Below are 17,313 nucleotides of genomic sequence, written 5' to 3' on the forward strand. Positions count from 1 at the left end.
TGCTGTGCTGTGCGCTGGGTGAGTAAGAAATTCAAGAATGAATTAAAGGAAATAAAATTATTAAAAAAAATGTTAATGAAAATTTCGCAGCTGAGTTTAACTAAAAAGTTATTATTTCAAAAAAGTGTTTGTTTAAAACAACAATCGAAGGTTTAAAGATTTTTCAAAGATTTGAAAAAATTTGGTATCTTTTTTTATTCAAAGTATGTTATTTTCAAGAAGTGTCTTGCCAGAAATGTGAACGTCTTTGTCAATAAAAGTAAAAAAAGCTAACAAAAAAGTGCTTTTTTCAAAAAAAAAAAATTGTTTTGAGGAATTTTTCTGCGAAATTTGTGGTTTTTACTTACGTGTAGGTATAAAAGTCGTGCTTGCGTGCATAGTTTGCTAATTTCTTAATATCTATTTTCCACGCCTTTAACCGGAAATGGTTTTGCGGTCAATACTGCTATTCAACGCTAAATTGCTTTTGTACACATTTACCGTTAATTGTTAAAAACAGTAATAGGTTCATTTTCATGCAATTACGGAATGCAATTTTAAAATTTCACAATGAAATTTAATTTGAATTCGGGGTATTTAAATAGCAAAAGCTACAAAAAGCTGTCTGTTATGTAATTTGTTCGTTCATAAGTATTTCCTAAAGATTTACTTTAAATTTCTTGGATTTAAAATTGATTAATTTAATTTGGCTTTGCAAATTATGAATTTTTAAAGAGTTTTTATTTATATAAAATTATTGCGTTTTCGAAGCTATTAAATTCTTTAATTTAAAATTTAGTTTTCAATAATTGACATTTGAAAAAATTTAAGATTTTATAATTCTAAAGTTTCGAAGTTTTATTAAGTTTTAAACTTTTTAATTTATCAAACTTTATTACATTCTTACATATTAAAAGCTATTAAATTCTTTAATTTTTGATTTTCAAAATTTTAATATTAAAAAAATTCAATTTTTCAAATTGACCAATCAAATTTAAATTTATTAGCCTGTTAAAATTTCAAATGACACAATTTTGTTTGGAATATTTGTCTGATGATCAGACTGTTGAAAGTTTAAAATAATACAATTTTGTTAGGAAATATAACTATTTTAAGCTTTGACAGCCTGATAAATTTTAAAATTAATTGATGAAACCGGGCATTAGTGTTCTAAAGCTGACTAAATTTCAAAATTTTCGAACTTGAATATATCAAACCTAATTAATTAGAATTTTTTATATATATATATATTTTTTTTGGGCTTATATTTCAAGTTATTTCTCTTAAATCACTAAAATTTCGATTTACTCCTTTTAAAAAAGTTTTAATTTGAAAATTTACGAATTTTGGAAGTTTGCATATTTTGTAGCTTAAAAACTATTCAGTTATTTTATTTTTTTTTCAAAATTTCATATATTTTAATTTTTAAACTTTAATTAAAAAATTAAAGAATTATGAATTATTTTATTCCTTTTTTAAGTGTTTTTTTCAGATCATTTTTATTTCAGATTTTATTTAAAAATTATATTGGGTACACATTGCAATTTATTTAAATTTTTTTCAACATTTTATATATTTAAATTCTTTAAAACCCTTTCCAACAATTAAAATACTATCCAAAAAAAAACATTAACTTGTCTAATAAGAGAATCCTTTTAAATATAAATTTTCCCCAACAGAATCTTGATAGATAACAAAATTTGAGAGCGAAACTGCAGCTAGCAGCGGTTCTACCTAACCTACTATAGATCGTTTTAACATTACTGCCGAACTCTTAGGTCAGTTAAAGATTTAGTTCAAATACAAGTCGTCACCTGAAACGCAAAAAGACGTAACAAACACCATCGTTGAAATGTAAAAAGTCATAACTAATATAAAATTCAAAATTCACATTTTGATTTATTTAATGGATTTCATCGAATTACAACTCCCCACATCATTTTATGAAAAAAATATATAATTAAAATATTAGTCATGGCTTTTTCCATTTCATTTACGATGTTATTGCGTTCTTTTGCATTTCTGGTTACGAAATGTATTTAATATTTTTTTTTAATTTTCATTGACAAAAGTGACGAATAAAGAAGAGAAAAGTCATGGGACACTCATTATCTCCCAACAGTTTCCGCGCCAGATTAGGAAATTTGGGATCAGAACTGCAGAGATATAATGATGCCTTTCATTTATCTGCAATAAATATCATTCTTTTTATAAAATCTCAATATGTTTTCTGCATAAATCAATTATTCCACCTTATAAGCCGCAATTAGTGCCACAAATATGTACTTCTTTTTTGCCAATCAAACTTGTTTATTTAAATCATTCTAAAAGAATAAAAATTCCAATAATTATACGCAAACTGGTTTATTATTATAGATGTCCATCATGATTGCTTATAAAAAAAAAACGACAAATAGCACAATCAAGGTTGACAACTTAAGGCTAAACGCAGTCAAACATGTACCACTAACTAGTACGTACAAACATACTACAATGCATATTGACATTTGAATTGAAGCACTTGCAAACACTGATAGCAAAAAATGTATAGACGAGTTAACTTACGAGTGCCTTCACAAACATAGAACAATTAATAAATCATTAAAGACATGCAATGTCTCGAACTGTGTCTTCAATGCAGTGGTTGGCTTCACTTGTTTGACACATATCAATATAGCCGGTTTTTTAGTGTTTTTTTTGCGAACATTTCAATGCACTGCCATTAAAACAGGTGCACGTATACATACATAAATTGGTTACTTACATAAATATCTCTTTGTCTGCTACATTTTGTGGGTGCGGCCGATATCGTAACAAATGCCAGCCACTTCTGGCATTTAGTTGGCCTTTCGTGCACTCGAATTGAAGAAAACAACTTGTAGCTGCTGCACCTTAAATATTTTTACATTAGTATGTACTAGTATGTATGTAAGTTGGCTAATTGCATTTGAGAATTGAGGGTGTTGCAAGCAATTCGCTAAATCAAAATCAATTGCGGAAAGAAATACATGTAAACACGAACTCACGAAGGTAGCCTAATTAAAATGAAGGAAATATGTATTTTATTTCGTTTTTTATCGAAAAAGGTTGCCATTTTCAGTAACTATCAAAAAAAAGCTCTTGAGAATATCTTAAGGAAACTCTCGAAGTTTTATAAAAACCAAGAAATGACAGAGGCTGTAAGGGCTTCCAGCTGGATCCAAAATGTGCACAGGCTATTTAGACCAGTGTGATTGCAGTGCAACAAAGAAATCATAGGATAAAAGGTGCTGTATATGCAGTGTGACAGCGGTCTTAGGGAGAAAAGGAATCGGAGGTTTTTGCAAGCGAATCAGAAAACTTAACAGTAAAACCCAAGGAACTTGAGCAGGTCTTCTTGCATATACATACTATGTATACGCCTAACTTGCTCTGCAGTGGTCGGTAGGTAGCAAGTAAAGCTGACAAGTCTGAGAGATCTCGCATAGACCAAATACATATGTCTATAATGTTACCAACTTAATATACGATCAATAAGCACTAATGCTGCTAATGTTGGCTAATGAAGCCAACGTTAAAGAACAGCAAAGTATGGCACTGCAAGTCGCAAAACGCAGAAACTGGTTAATCTCCAAACTAAATTAGTCAAGGAATAACGAAAATTCGTATGGCAATGCGTTCCGCAATACATCAACAACGCTGTCTCTTTGGAACGTACCAAAGTAATCTTTTCGCGTCTATGTTGAGGAGGCTCCTCGACGACTCTGCAGATATTGTTCGCCAAGCAGCATGAGCACTCAGTCTATAAAACAAAACTGAGTGCGTGTAGGCCCTACGCGCAGAAGAGGTGAAACTTAACTTCATCTTTATTGTCAACTTTCTCCTTATCGTTGTTGTTGTCTTCATCTTTATTTTTTTTTTTTTCTTTATCTACATATTTGTCTTTCTCTTTATCATTATCTTCATCTTCCTCTTCTATCTTCATAATCATTTTTAGCTTTATCTTTGTTGTTTTCTTCATCTGTATCTCTGCCTTTATCTATATCTTCTACTTTATCTTTATCATAATTTTTATCATTGTTTTTATCTTCATCTTCATGTTTATCTTACTCTTTACCTTCAAACTTATGTTTATCTTTGTCTTTATATCTATTTATCTTTATCTACATCTTCCTCTTTAATTTTGTCTTCATCCCTGTTTTTATATTTATTTTTATTTGTATCTTAATCTTAAATTTATCTTTATCTTTGTCTTTACATTTATCCTCGTTATCCTCATTTTTATCTTTATCTTCACCCTTCTGTTTATCGTGATCTTTCTCTTCATCTTCCTCGTCATCTTCCCATTCATCTTATCCTTAGTCTCGATTTTATTCTTTGTCTGCATTTTTATATTTGTATTTGCCTTAACCTGTATCGTTATCATTTAGTTAAGTCGGCTGACCTTTCATTACCTTCTATTCTTTGTGTCCTGGCATCCAAAAGCCTGTCTCTGACCCTTTTACTTAATTCCCTAGTTCTGAAAGATGTTTTGGTTAAAGTATTCCCAGACAGTCGAGGTAAAGCTTAGCAGATGGGTTTCGCTCCAACATCTGCTCTTCTTCTTTCCTCACTGCTACTTAAATATCGGCTTGAAAGAGCTGCAGTGTTTTGGTGGATGGAAAGATTTTCTGTACCCAAGTTCAGAGCAATAAACGATATCTCTCAAGCCTTTTCCATTTTAGCACCAATCGTGTTGTTGTCTTTTTTAATACAACGGCCACCTTTACGCCATCCGTCGACCTCTACTGTAGCTGCTAAAAGCCTTTCGTAGATCAGGATAGGGCTCAAGTGGTCACTGAATGACTTTAGGGAGGATATACTATGACCGTACGACCTGCGCACAATCAATCCCTCGCTAAAAAGGCAGTAGTTGTAATCGCTCCATTCTAGAGCGCCCTACGGAGGATTTCTCCATAATTTCCACTGTCAGCTTACATTTTTATATTCTATGTAACAAAGGCGCCCCCAGCTTGAACAACGGTCGCGCAACTTCGCAAAGGAGAGGCAAATGCGTATTTTTTTTAGTATCGGGCCAAGCCCTCAAATGATTTAAGTGCCAAATTAGAAGAACAATATGTTAACCTAAACATGAGGTAGATTCTTTCAACTCGGACAATGGAATAAAAAGGTCTGAAACATATGAAAACAATGACGATTATGACCGATTATATAACCAGTGCGAAGCATAAATATCTCACGAAACAACGAGTTTGAATGGCCGTCAACAACTTGTACTCTATCTGAGATCCTTTGCTACTTTTTATGTACATATTATGTATGTCTTCAAGGTGACCAGCTAAGACACCCAAATACCGTGCGGATACAACTTAAAAAGTCGCAAACGGTTCCTGTTAATTAAAAATGCTTTTATACTAGTATATCTACTTTTAGTTTCAGAGAAGTAAAACCAGAAAAATAAAAAATAAATACGAGTAAATAAAAAAGAAGTGATCCAACCAGTTAGCAGCCCAAACAATTTCACATCGGCTTCGATAATATAATTAACGATTGCAGGGCCTCATTAAAATTAAAATATTATGCAAAACAGGTTAATTATATACCATTTAGTTCACTGTATGTACATACATATGTATGTATGTGTTTATTTGTGCCTTGCCAACGATAGGTGGTATTAAGGCCGGTATTACCACAATCGACCCAATACCAGTTTTTATTGCTAAAGCGCATACAATTGATTAGGCAACAGATTAGGCATGTAGCGGCAAGTGTGGACCAATTTATACTAAAAAATGCAGAGTGATTCAATAAGACCGCAGATTTTCTTTCATAAATAAAACACAACAAAATTTGTGGAAGTTGTTTTCTTTTTATTTTAGCATATTTTTTAGTCTATGGCATAATATGTATGAAACACAATATCTTTAAAGTCCGTACCATGATTCCTTGAGCAACGCAGAATGCGCATATCAAAATTGTCCATCTCTTTTTGGCATAGTTGGGGCTGTATATCAATGCACGGACTTTACCACTTTATTGGTAGATCTACCAACTTTTTAGTTATATTATATTTTCACCAACAAAGCCAAAAAATCTACCAATATTTTGCTGAAAGAAAGCACAGAGATTTAAATGAACATACATACATATGTACATATTTTGTCATCGAAAACATCTTAAATTAAAATGAAAAGTAAACTTTGTTGTTGAATAATTGTTTCAGTCTTCCTCCAATTAAATTAATATAAGGCCCGAATTACGGCATCCGTGATCGAAACAAATTTTATACGAAATTTCTTTTTGAGCATTGAGTGGAGAAGAAAAAACAGCTTTAATTTTATTTCATTCCATTCGAATCGAGTTTTATTCGTACCCCAAATGCGGAAACTTTACTTTTTAATATATCCGTTTCGCTCTTTTTTAAATCAGCATCAACTGCTGGTTTTTCAAGCATCCTATTTGTAAATATACAGCGCTGCAATTGGCCATAGGTATTTTGTGCTGAGCGTGACGCTGCCTGGTCCACACTTTGTTCCACAGCAGCACGAAGGTGTGTCAGTTTTTGCATCGACCCAGTTGCTTCACCTTTTTTGCATCAAACTGATTGCGGACTCATATTGACGGTTATGTTGACCGATAAAATCACTAAATGCGCGAAATGTACTTCTTGCAGGACGACATAGAATATTTGGATCACTTTTACGCGTTGTTCAACTGGGTATCGCTCCATGACTAAGTTTGCCAAAGCCAGTATTACCAATTTCTTGAAAAATAAGAATAAAAAAACAATAACATATCACCAAGAATTGCAGTCAAAAATCTGCATCAGCCTTGAATCACCCTATATTTATATTAATATATGTATATTGTACTTTGTAGACATACAAACGATGTACACATGTATGTGCCTATAAGAAAGCACACATTCATTTGAACTGCTAACACACTTTTGAAGCCAATTAGGCCTCACTTTGTTTGCTAATCCATCTGATAATTAAAATTTCTTACTCCAATAATCAATATTTGCTTGAACAATGGATGATGCCAACTCAAACAAAAAAAAAAAACAACTAAATATATGTATGCCCGTGCCAAAAACCTAAAAAAAACGTTCGGCTGCATCTTTTTATCCACACAAAAAATCAAAGTGTTATTCAAAAGCACTTCAAATTGTTTACACTCTTTTCTTCCCCGCGTATTCCATTTGATAATCGTTTTTATGCAATCTGCTCATAATCTATGAAACGAGTTTGTTGCTTTTTTTTTGCGTTAACAAATTTTATTGGCAGCACTATGACTGCCTAGGCGGTGTTGAGCTGAGCTTTAGCAACACGCTTCGCCAGCCGACAGCAGCCGCTGCCGCATAACTTTTACTTTTTATGGCCATTTACATGCATATGTGCAAATGTATGCATAAATACATATAGGTATATGTACTTATATAAGTGCGTAGTACTGCCGTAACCGGTTAAATGGCATTAATTTTGCCTATGTCTATTATTTCATGTTTTCATCTCTCTAACCAACCCATTACCAGCATGCAATGGCTCATTTCTCCTTTCAATTTCATTTGGTTAAAAAATGTTGAACTAGTACACTTGTAGATAAGTGCAAAACATTTTTTGTGCAAATGTGTGTCCGAGGCTAACACTAACCCCCAGCCTTGTTGTTAAAGAAAATTAAATTAAAATTAAAAAATTGATCGCGGGAAACCCGTATGTGTACTCCCTGTGCCGAAGATTCCAATTGCACTGTAATGCATATTATTCAGATGGCAAATAGCACGCCTAAAAGTATGCAATATAATCGCTTGAACCACTTGTACTTTTATTGCTTATTTTTTTCGCCTACTCTGGTTATACTAAGAACACATAAACCTCTGGACTAGCTTACGAAATATTTTTATTTAGACGCTAGTTGAAGGCACTGCCAATCATATTGGTTGCATGAAATACGAGAGTACAGAGCTCTTGGTTAGGACTTTCTGAAATTAGGAACTCATATTTCGTCAACTAATAGGCATATAATTAGGAATCACCGCTTTTTATACGATTCTAGAGCCCATATATAGCTTTTAATTTCTTTTCTCTCGATTCTCACTCTCTCAAACTCAAATATTTCATCCTTCAGCTTCAGGACCTAAATAAGAAAATGCTAATCTAGTTGCAGCCCGTATTTTTATAAACATATTACAATGCATAGTTCCGTGGCGGATGAGTAAGAACAGCTATCTGAAAGGCATAGAAAGCTCCTGAATGATATTCTTCCGGTAAATCGGGACAGAGACTAGAATTATTCATTAAGTGACTCTGGTGCTTCATATTTTGTATTGTGGAACGATTTTCCGTCATCCCTTGCACAATTGGGATTGAAGAAAAGCCATAGCTAAATAAAGGAACAAAGGATGGCACTGCAGGCCGCAAAATTTTGAAATCAGTTCGTTTCTAAACCACATTTGATTTCAAATTTCAAAGGATATGTCGGAAATCGGTTCTGAAGGATTCTGACGTAGGAATCAATCAATTTTATTTCTGAATTAACTCAAGCAGCGAAATTTTTATTTCCTAAATTTTGTGATCACTATTTTTTTAAAACATCCTTTTACAAAATTTTTCACTTTCAATTTTTTTACTCCACAGCAACATGCCAGGATTCCAGAGACAAGCTCGAGGGCATTGATGTTGAAGAAGCGTGCGCCGACAGACCCGCAGACGAGTATTTCCGTTTGGATACCGAAAGCGATTGCCGTGAAGTGTACAGGTATGTTGGAAATTTTCTAAAATCACTACAAAATTAATACCAACTTGTCAAAAATAAAATCGAAATAATAGAATTCAAATTTATAAAGTCCTAAACATGAAATTTTAATACGCCAAATAGGCAGAAACTTCTTCCGGATCAGAGAAAATTTTATTATTAGCTGGTTAGGATTTATTAGCTTCATAGCATTTTCGTGCCTTATTTGTTTTTCTCGTTTCTTTTTCTAACCAAATTAATTCTGAACATTTTCTTTGCCCAATTGAAGATGTGACAGTGCCGGTGAAAATGGCAGAACGCGCCTAGCCAATATAAAATGCGCTGGCGGCCTCGCGTTCGATATCACAGGGCAGACATGCGATTGGAAATCGAATGTCAAGAATTGTGATCAAGCCTCGAGTAAGTCGATCGTTTATGGGCTGGCGTAAATGTTCAGTGTTTTGTTATTTGTGGGTTGCTATGTTTAGTACTGTTCGTCTTGTGCTCAGTTTCCATACATGTAAAAATTACTACATACATAATTAGTAAACACTGCACGCAAAAAGTGTACAAATTTAAAAAACAAAAAAAAAATACAAAAAAAAATTGGCATAAAATTCGCATAAAAATTTGAATTTTCATAAGCATACTTATATACATACATACATACATACATACATACACTACATGCTAACATGTTTAGTAAGCCTTTTTTCGTACGTTTTGTATTAACTATTCGTACATTACAATCTATTTGCCCCAAAATTTCTTTCTATTTTGTGCTTTACCATTTAAAAAAAAAAACATATTGTTAGAAAAAGGGTTGCAAATTTATATTCTACTTAAGAGATTCAAGCTATTTGACAGCTGTCAAAAATCATTAGAAAACAAAAAAATATTAAAATTACGATTTATTTAATTGATTGGTAAAGTTCTTTGACTACCAAATGCCAAAATTGATTTCCTTATGTCAAAAATATCATAAACTTGCGTTAGCTGTCAAAAATGGTAGTCAACTCTATTTATTTTATTGGTAAAGCTCTTTGTCTTGTCTTCCTAATTTCCAACTAGTGCTTCTGCCATACTGTTGCACTCTTCTAACTGTCTGTTCAACTGTCATAACTGAAATTTGTAAATTTTCGTATGTGGTTTCATGTTGTTCACTGTCTTTACTATAGGGGAACTCACGTTGAGTAGCATTTTAGGTGTAAAGTTAATATGCAGCAATCTACCACATGTTTTGTTGCTCTTCCGACAACAAAATGCGTGCTAGATTGTTACGTAGTAACTTTATACTTAAAATGCTACGAAAAGTGAGTACCGATTATGTTTTTTGATATATTTTTCGTTTTTAATTGTTTTTCGTGGTTTCTCCTTACATGTAACTAACAAAATTTTATGTCTTTATTTTCCAAGTGTACGAATACTTTTCGTATATACTTTTTTCAACTGTACTTAGCATATACTTGTATTTACAATAACGAAAAATTAAATTCTGTGGAAAAACCAAAGTTCTGCGTATTTTTATGTGATTCAACGAACCCTGTGATTTTTGTTTTTTTTTTTGTATAAGGACTTTTGTTACTTATACTTTTTTTTATTCAAAATATTTATTATAAAATAATTGCTTCCAAAATTCAACGTTTACACAAAGACCTAACAACAGACACATTTTGCAATCTTTTTGTGTTCCCATAGATGTACAAAATCGGGTTTGAAAGAAATTCAATGCCCCTCCGGCTTGGCGTTCGATATTTTAAAACAAACCTGTGACTGGAAAGCAAAAGTAACTAACTGCGATGAGAAAGAAAGTAAGTGTCTGATATTGTAATACAACAAAAGTAAATAACTGCAAATTTTGGTAAAACATAATATTTAATAAATGTGTAGAGTGTAGACATATTATTTGCACTCACTGTACACTTACTATGTACTCAAGTAGCTAGTTTAGCGAGCGTTCGGTTGAGAACACGCCCACCACCGAAACTCACTCACATTAAGCTGTCTGCGTTTATTCCAAAAATCTAAAAAAAAATATTTTTGAATTTTTTTTGCACAAAAGCGGTTTTTGTCAAAATTTTGGAACTTTGGTTTTGGTGGTGTTACACATTAAATGACTAACAAAACTTTCGGATTACACATTGTTTTCTGCTAACTTGAATCTACTATATCAACTAACTCTACAATGTACATAAGTTTCTTGTAAGATTATTCATTTAAGTTTTTGGGGATTCTAAATATGCATGCAGCCCTGTTACGCATCTCGTAGTCGAGCCATCGCATGTAGCATGCACAAAGAGAACTCTACTTACATATACATATATGCGTACTTTCGAATGCGTTTAAGCTTACATTAAGTGCCTAAAACTAGACCACAATTATCTAAACGCATTCTTTGCTCGACTACGAGATACCTAATTGGGCATTTAAGTTTCTAAACTCGAGTTCCATAAGCCTAAATTACTAATAACTCATCTCTTTCGAATCAATATAGAGCCACGCAAGGTTAAGCCTATTTTGAAGACTGATGAACCTATCTGTCCAGAGGGTAAACTGTCCTGCGGTGATGGTGAATGTCTCGACAAGGAGCTGTTCTGTAACGGCAAGCCTGACTGCAAGGATGAATCCGACGAAAATGCCTGCTGTGAGTATAATTCCCCACCACATAACTTCCATATTCATTTAATCGATTACGAAGCCACTAAACCCCCACCCTTCCCGTTCGCCCTTTTTAGCCGTCGATGATGATCCAAATCGCGCACCCGAATGCGATCCTACACAGTGCGCGCTGCCCGATTGCTTCTGCTCTGCTGACGGTACACGCATCCCCGGCGCCATTGAGCCCGTACAGGTGCCACAGATGATCACCATCACCTTTAATGGTGCTGTTAATGTCGATAATATTGACTTGTACGACGACATCTTTAATGGGCAACGTCAGAACCCGAACGGCTGCTCAATCAAGGGCACCTTCTTCGTTTCACACAAGTACACAAATTACTCGGCTGTGCAAGACTTGCATCGTCGCGGTCATGAGATCTCAGTGTTCTCGCTCACACACAAAGATGAACCAAACTACTGGAGTGGCGGCTCTTACGATGACTGGCTAGCTGAAATGGCTGGCGCTCGTCTTATTATCGAACGTTTCGCGAATATTACTGATGGTTCAATCATTGGCATGCGGGCGCCATACTTGCGTGTTGGTGGCAATAAGCAATTCGAAATGATGGCCGATCAATTCTTCGTGTACGATGCTTCGATCACTGCTTCGTTGGGTCGTGTTCCCATCTGGCCATACACATTGTACTTCCGTATGCCACACAAGTGTAACGGTAATGCGCATAATTGTCCATCGCGTAGCCATCCAGTGTGGGAAATGGTCATGAATGAGTTGGATCGTCGTGATGATCCAACCTTTGATGAATCACTGCCCGGTTGTCATATGGTGGATTCGTGCTCAAACGTCGCTTCGGGTGAGCAATTCGCACGTCTTCTGCGTCACAATTTCAATCGTCACTACAATAGCAACCGTGCTCCATTGGGTCTACACTTCCACGCTTCATGGCTGAAGTCCAAGAAGGAGTATCGCGATGAGCTTATCAAGTTCATCGAAGAGATGCTTACGCGCAATGATGTTTTCTTCGTGACAAATCTGCAAGTTATCCAATGGATGCAGAATCCAACTGAGCTCAATTCGTTGCGTGATTTCCAGGAATGGAAGGAGAAGTGCGACGTTAAGGGTCAGCCCTACTGTTCATTGCCTAACGCGTGTCCACTGACGACGAGAGAACTGCCCGGTGAGACTCTGCGTCTCTTCACCTGCATGGAGTGCCCTAACAACTATCCATGGATCTTGGATCCCACAGGCGATGGTTTCTCAGTTTAAGTTCGTTAGTAGATTAGAAAAGAACACATACACACACACAAACCCTTACGCATCCAAACACACACACACACGCACACAAAATGAAATGTTTAAAGCAGAAAAAAGAAAAAATTAGTAATTTATACATAAGCTTGGAAGGAGTTTTACAAATTCTACTTTATTATTTTATTTGTAAACTGTTGCAACTCGTAGTAGTTCCACCGAGAGTCTGATCTATTAAACAAAACAAAACAACTAAATTAAAAAATGTAATAATTTCTTCAAAATGTAAAGCGAAACAATGTTACCGTGGAAAATACTCAATCTCTCTCGCTCTCACACACTCGTTTACTTCTTGCCTTCTCACGCAAGAGTTTAGTCTGTGTTTCTATAAACTTTATACTAAACATTTCTCATTTCCATGAAAGTTTAAGTCTATTTTATAAACTGAGTTCTGTACCTAGCCTCAACTGCAAGCTTTTCTACCATTTCATTGCTTCCGTTTTCTGGTTCTATCTGCTCTTTCGCTATCAGTCTTTCTCTCACTCCCTCCCTCACCCTCTCTCTAAGTCTCCATCTCTCTGGCATTCGCACTTTCTCTACTTCTCTCTCTCTCTCTCTCTTAATTTCAATCTTCCTCTCAATTTTTCTCTCTCTAAATCTCAATCTCCCTCTCTCTACTTCTTCCTCTCTCTCTCATTCCGTTCCTCTCTCGTTTACTTCTTGCTTCGCGCACAGAAGCTTAGTATTCGTTTCCCTGACATTTATATATTTTTAAGCCTGTTCCTTACCTATTCTTCTAGTTCATTCTATACACTATTCTTCTAGTTAAAGTCACACACTACTTTTAAAGTCTCTATATACAAACTGTCTTTCAAACTTCTTATTTCCCGTGCTCCTCCCATCTTCTTTAGTTTATTTATCTCTCTCTTTTCTCGTTTTGTTCTTTTTTACGTACTACTTTATTTCCTCGCCTTCACCTTCGTTTTATTGAAAACTATCCTGTCTATTAGTCTAGTGTATACAATTTTCTGTACAAAGTGATATACATCTTTTCCTTTTTCTTTCAAATCTTTCTTTACTTCACTCAACACTCAACTTAAATTCTATTCTGCGCACTATTTTCCCCTTTACATCTCTTCTTTTTCTTCCCTTCAAGAAAAGCGCCAAATATATCACAACAGTTTATATTCGTTTTAAATTATGTTAGTATTTTTAACTAAGGAATACAAAAAAAAAATGAATTTTTCTCAAAGAAAATTTTATTGTTTAAAAAAATATTAAAAATAAAATAAAATTCCTAAACAAATTGAAATTCTAATTTTTTTATTACTACTTGAGGATGGAGCAAGTTTGATGCCTATGAAACCATGTTTAGCATAATGAAATATCTACCTCCTCATCCATTTTTAGGCGATGCCAGTTAGCAAACGCTGACTTACTAGGGCTCGTCAATGTAAAAGACAAGCCATAAGCGACAATCACCGAGACAGAAGCAATAGCTTCGCGAATAAAGTTATCAGAGTTCAATCAGCACCCATGACAGATGAAAAGCTTCAGGTGCATCGAGAGACCCACGTAACTCTGGCGCTTCTAAAGTCCGGATACTGTACCTACTCAACCCAAACACATCCAATAGATGTCCGGCGTGTGGAGGCACCCTATACGATGCCAACCACTTTTTGACTTGCCTACTTAAACCCTCTCAGCTCATCCCTTTCCCTTTTGGTCTAGTAGTACCGCTGGAACAACAAAAACACAACTGGCGTACTATGCGGAATAGCAAATTCGCGTAGGCGGTTGCATATATCGCAAAATAGAAACAAAAATGAAGGAATATTTGAAAGAAAGTAGTTCCCAAACTGTTGACCAGATTTTAAGAAGCCCTAGTCATTTCCTTCGATCAGCGAGTTTAATTCGCATCCTTCTAGTGCAAAAAGTCAAACCCCAGCAAAATTCCAGACAATTAGCTCAATTTTATTTGACAATATTATTTTTTGATTAGCATTATGCGCATAAATGTACTTTTTTCAAATGTACACCTACAGCGACCCAAGGGATATTTTGAGTAGGCCCTCTTAGTTAAGCCTTTCTAAAAGCCTTACCCAAGGTCTGAAAAAAAAGAAAGTGCGCCTGGGCCACACTGGAGAAGTGAAACTTACGTTACAAACCTATTTTGTCTCATAACCAATATACATACATATGTACATACATACATCTGCTTTTGCTTAAAGTTATATTTGTTATCTTTTTTCTATCTAGATTCCTACCTCTACCCATGTTCGTTCTAATTACATTTATGTTATTCTGTTTTCGTTTATCTTTATTTTTACCTTTATACTCTATCGATAACAAAATCGATAGAAACATCCAGCAAAATATCGATAACAAAATCGAAGAAAAATTCGATAAAAATATCGATAACAAAATCGGTTAAAATATCGATAAAAGTATCGATAACAAAAACGATAAATAATCGGTAACAAAATCGATAAAACGAAATCTCTGAAAATATCGATAACAAAATCGACAAAAAAAATTCGAAAGCAAAATCGATAATATTATTGGTAGCAAAGTCGATTGGAAAACCGATAAAAATATCGATAACAAAATCGATAAACATTCAATAACAAAAATCGATTAGAAAATCGATAAAAATATCGATAACAAAATCGATAACAGAACCGATAAAAATATCTATTATTATATCGATAAGTCCCGAGAATCCCAAAATGTGTCTTCATCTGTACTTTTATCGGTATCCTCATCCTCATCTTTTTCTCAATATTTATCTTTGTTTTTACTTTTACGTTTATAATTTTCTTCATCTACATATTCCCCTTCAAATTTTCGCTAATATAAGCGTCTAAATTTACCTTAGCCTTCATTTGTGCCTTTATCTTTACGCATTTTTAACCGACTTCCAAAAAAGGAGGAGGTTATCAGTTCGTCGGAATATTTTTTTTTTTTTTTTTTATGTACGTTACCGCATAACTTTGCACCACGTCAACCGATTTCAATAATTCTTTTGGCAGCGGAAAGGTAGTGTCTCAGAGGTGGTCCCATACTAATTTGGTTTAGATCCGATCATTGGATTATGAAATATATAGATATATACATATATTTTTTTTTTAAGTCGGTTTTTTTGTGCTAAAAATTACTTGTTGTTTTTGGTCTTTTTCTAAGTGTTATTCTTTAACCTTTTATTATCAAGGTTTTGTTAAATGTATAACATACATTCAAGAAGGACTTGTTTCCGTCCCAACCATTTCCGTTGCACCATTTCGGTGTACAATTTCCGTTGAATTTGCCAATTTACTCCAACCAACCAACCGCCGCTAAAGAAGTTTCACTTCAAAAAGTGTTTCCCTGTTTGCTTTCTACATAGAAGGGCTTTTCCTATTTACAATTTAAGCGAATGTATAAGTTTATATGATGCATGTAGCATTACAAATGCAATAAACGACATTTTATATGAACTTTAAACAAATACCATAAAGAAGTGTGATTTTATAAACTAAAGAAGCTCAGAAAGGCTTCTTGGAACGGCTGAAACCAACTGAATTAATCTAGTGGGGAAAGCAAAGCAGCACTGCCGTCAGCATTTTTCGCTGAGGCTTTGCGTTCAGCAACCGAGTTACTGAACAACGATAATACTGCTTTATTTTTATTATGTCTGTTTAAACAGCTTACCATACTTATAATATCGATGATTTGTTAATTTGTTGGCAGATTTTTTACCTTCGTCACAATTTCAGGCATTTTTACAATCTCTGCTCTCTTGGCCAGCAAAGTTCACTCACTTCACTAAAACAGTTGTGAAATTTGCACTCATATTTGAAGCCTATGCATTTATTCTATATACTTCGGGAAGAAAATACTTACTTCCAAAAATTTTTACACTAATCCCTATATTTGCTGCATTATTTTAAAAGAGTTTCACATTTTTCACTATTTTTTTAACCACCAGGAAGGAAATAGACGCTCAGTTTCACAAATGGCGGCGGAAACTAACTGAAGCGCAGAGTTGCACTTGCGTTTGAACAAGCTTAAAAGTCGCTTTTTAAAATGGCTTGAAAAATATTGCTAATTTTATGAATTTCTTCACAAATAAATTTAAAAATTACTCTAAATATTTTAAGCTGACATGAACAGCTCTTTTTGACTGCCAAAATGCTTAAAATGAAATTTTTATCAAATTTTTCCCTTTTATAAACTCGAGTTTCGGGCAACTCTTTCTACTGGCATTCACAATCACTGTTGCCAACTAATGGGATTTCGCCCATAACTTGGGATTTTCGCATCACAAAAGGGCGCGTGGGATTTTGCGTCCATTATGAGATTTCTATCTATATACAATTTTGTGGTTCATATAAATTTTTTTTTTGTATTTGCTTTTCAGTCATTGTTGAATTTCTTCATTCAAAGATATATGGGGTATTCCAACGGTATGGGACATTCAAACTCATTTTTTGATTAAAATTTAACTAATTTCTCTCTAACCCTTAATGTGATAAGTTTCAAACTGTTGACACTTGAAGTCATACATAAGTTTAAGACGAAGCTAAAAAAGCATAAAACTTAATTACATAATTTACACAGAAAATTTGTATTTTCCCGAGATTGACGGATGAGACAACGACGACGCCCGCCTCTCTGACTTGATGAATTCGTTTCCCAATGTGATGGAGTGGTAAGCATTGTGCGCTTAAACTCCGCAGGGCCTGGGTTCAAGCCCTGGTCAAAGCAACATC

General features: G+C 34.3%; 1 protein-coding gene across 2 annotated transcripts in view; it reads left to right on the forward strand.

The window, feature by feature from the left end:
• Positions 1 to 13,006, forward strand: part of LOC118739108 (chitin deacetylase 1) — a 15,745-nt gene extending 2,739 nt beyond the window's left edge. The window contains exons 3-6 of one of the 2 annotated variants that reach the window (XM_036470245.1): positions 8,598 to 8,718; positions 8,984 to 9,114; positions 11,189 to 11,338; positions 11,430 to 13,006. In XM_036470245.1, the coding sequence (XP_036326138.1) occupies positions 8,598 to 8,718; positions 8,984 to 9,114; positions 11,189 to 11,338; positions 11,430 to 12,580 (1,553 nt within the window). In that variant the 3' untranslated portion in view covers positions 12,581 to 13,006. Of the gene's footprint in view, positions 1 to 8,597; positions 8,719 to 8,983; positions 9,115 to 10,392; positions 10,506 to 11,188; positions 11,339 to 11,429 lie in introns of both variants that reach the window. The other variant, XM_036470246.1, reaches the window with a different exon arrangement.
• The last annotated feature ends 4,307 nt before the right edge of the window (positions 13,007 to 17,313 follow it).

This window comes from Rhagoletis pomonella, unplaced genomic scaffold (assembly GCF_013731165.1).
Source record: "Rhagoletis pomonella isolate Grant_MI unplaced genomic scaffold, Rhpom_1.0 Rhpom_scaffold_00005, whole genome shotgun sequence".
Classification (NCBI taxonomy): Eukaryota; Metazoa; Arthropoda; class Insecta; order Diptera; family Tephritidae; genus Rhagoletis; species Rhagoletis pomonella.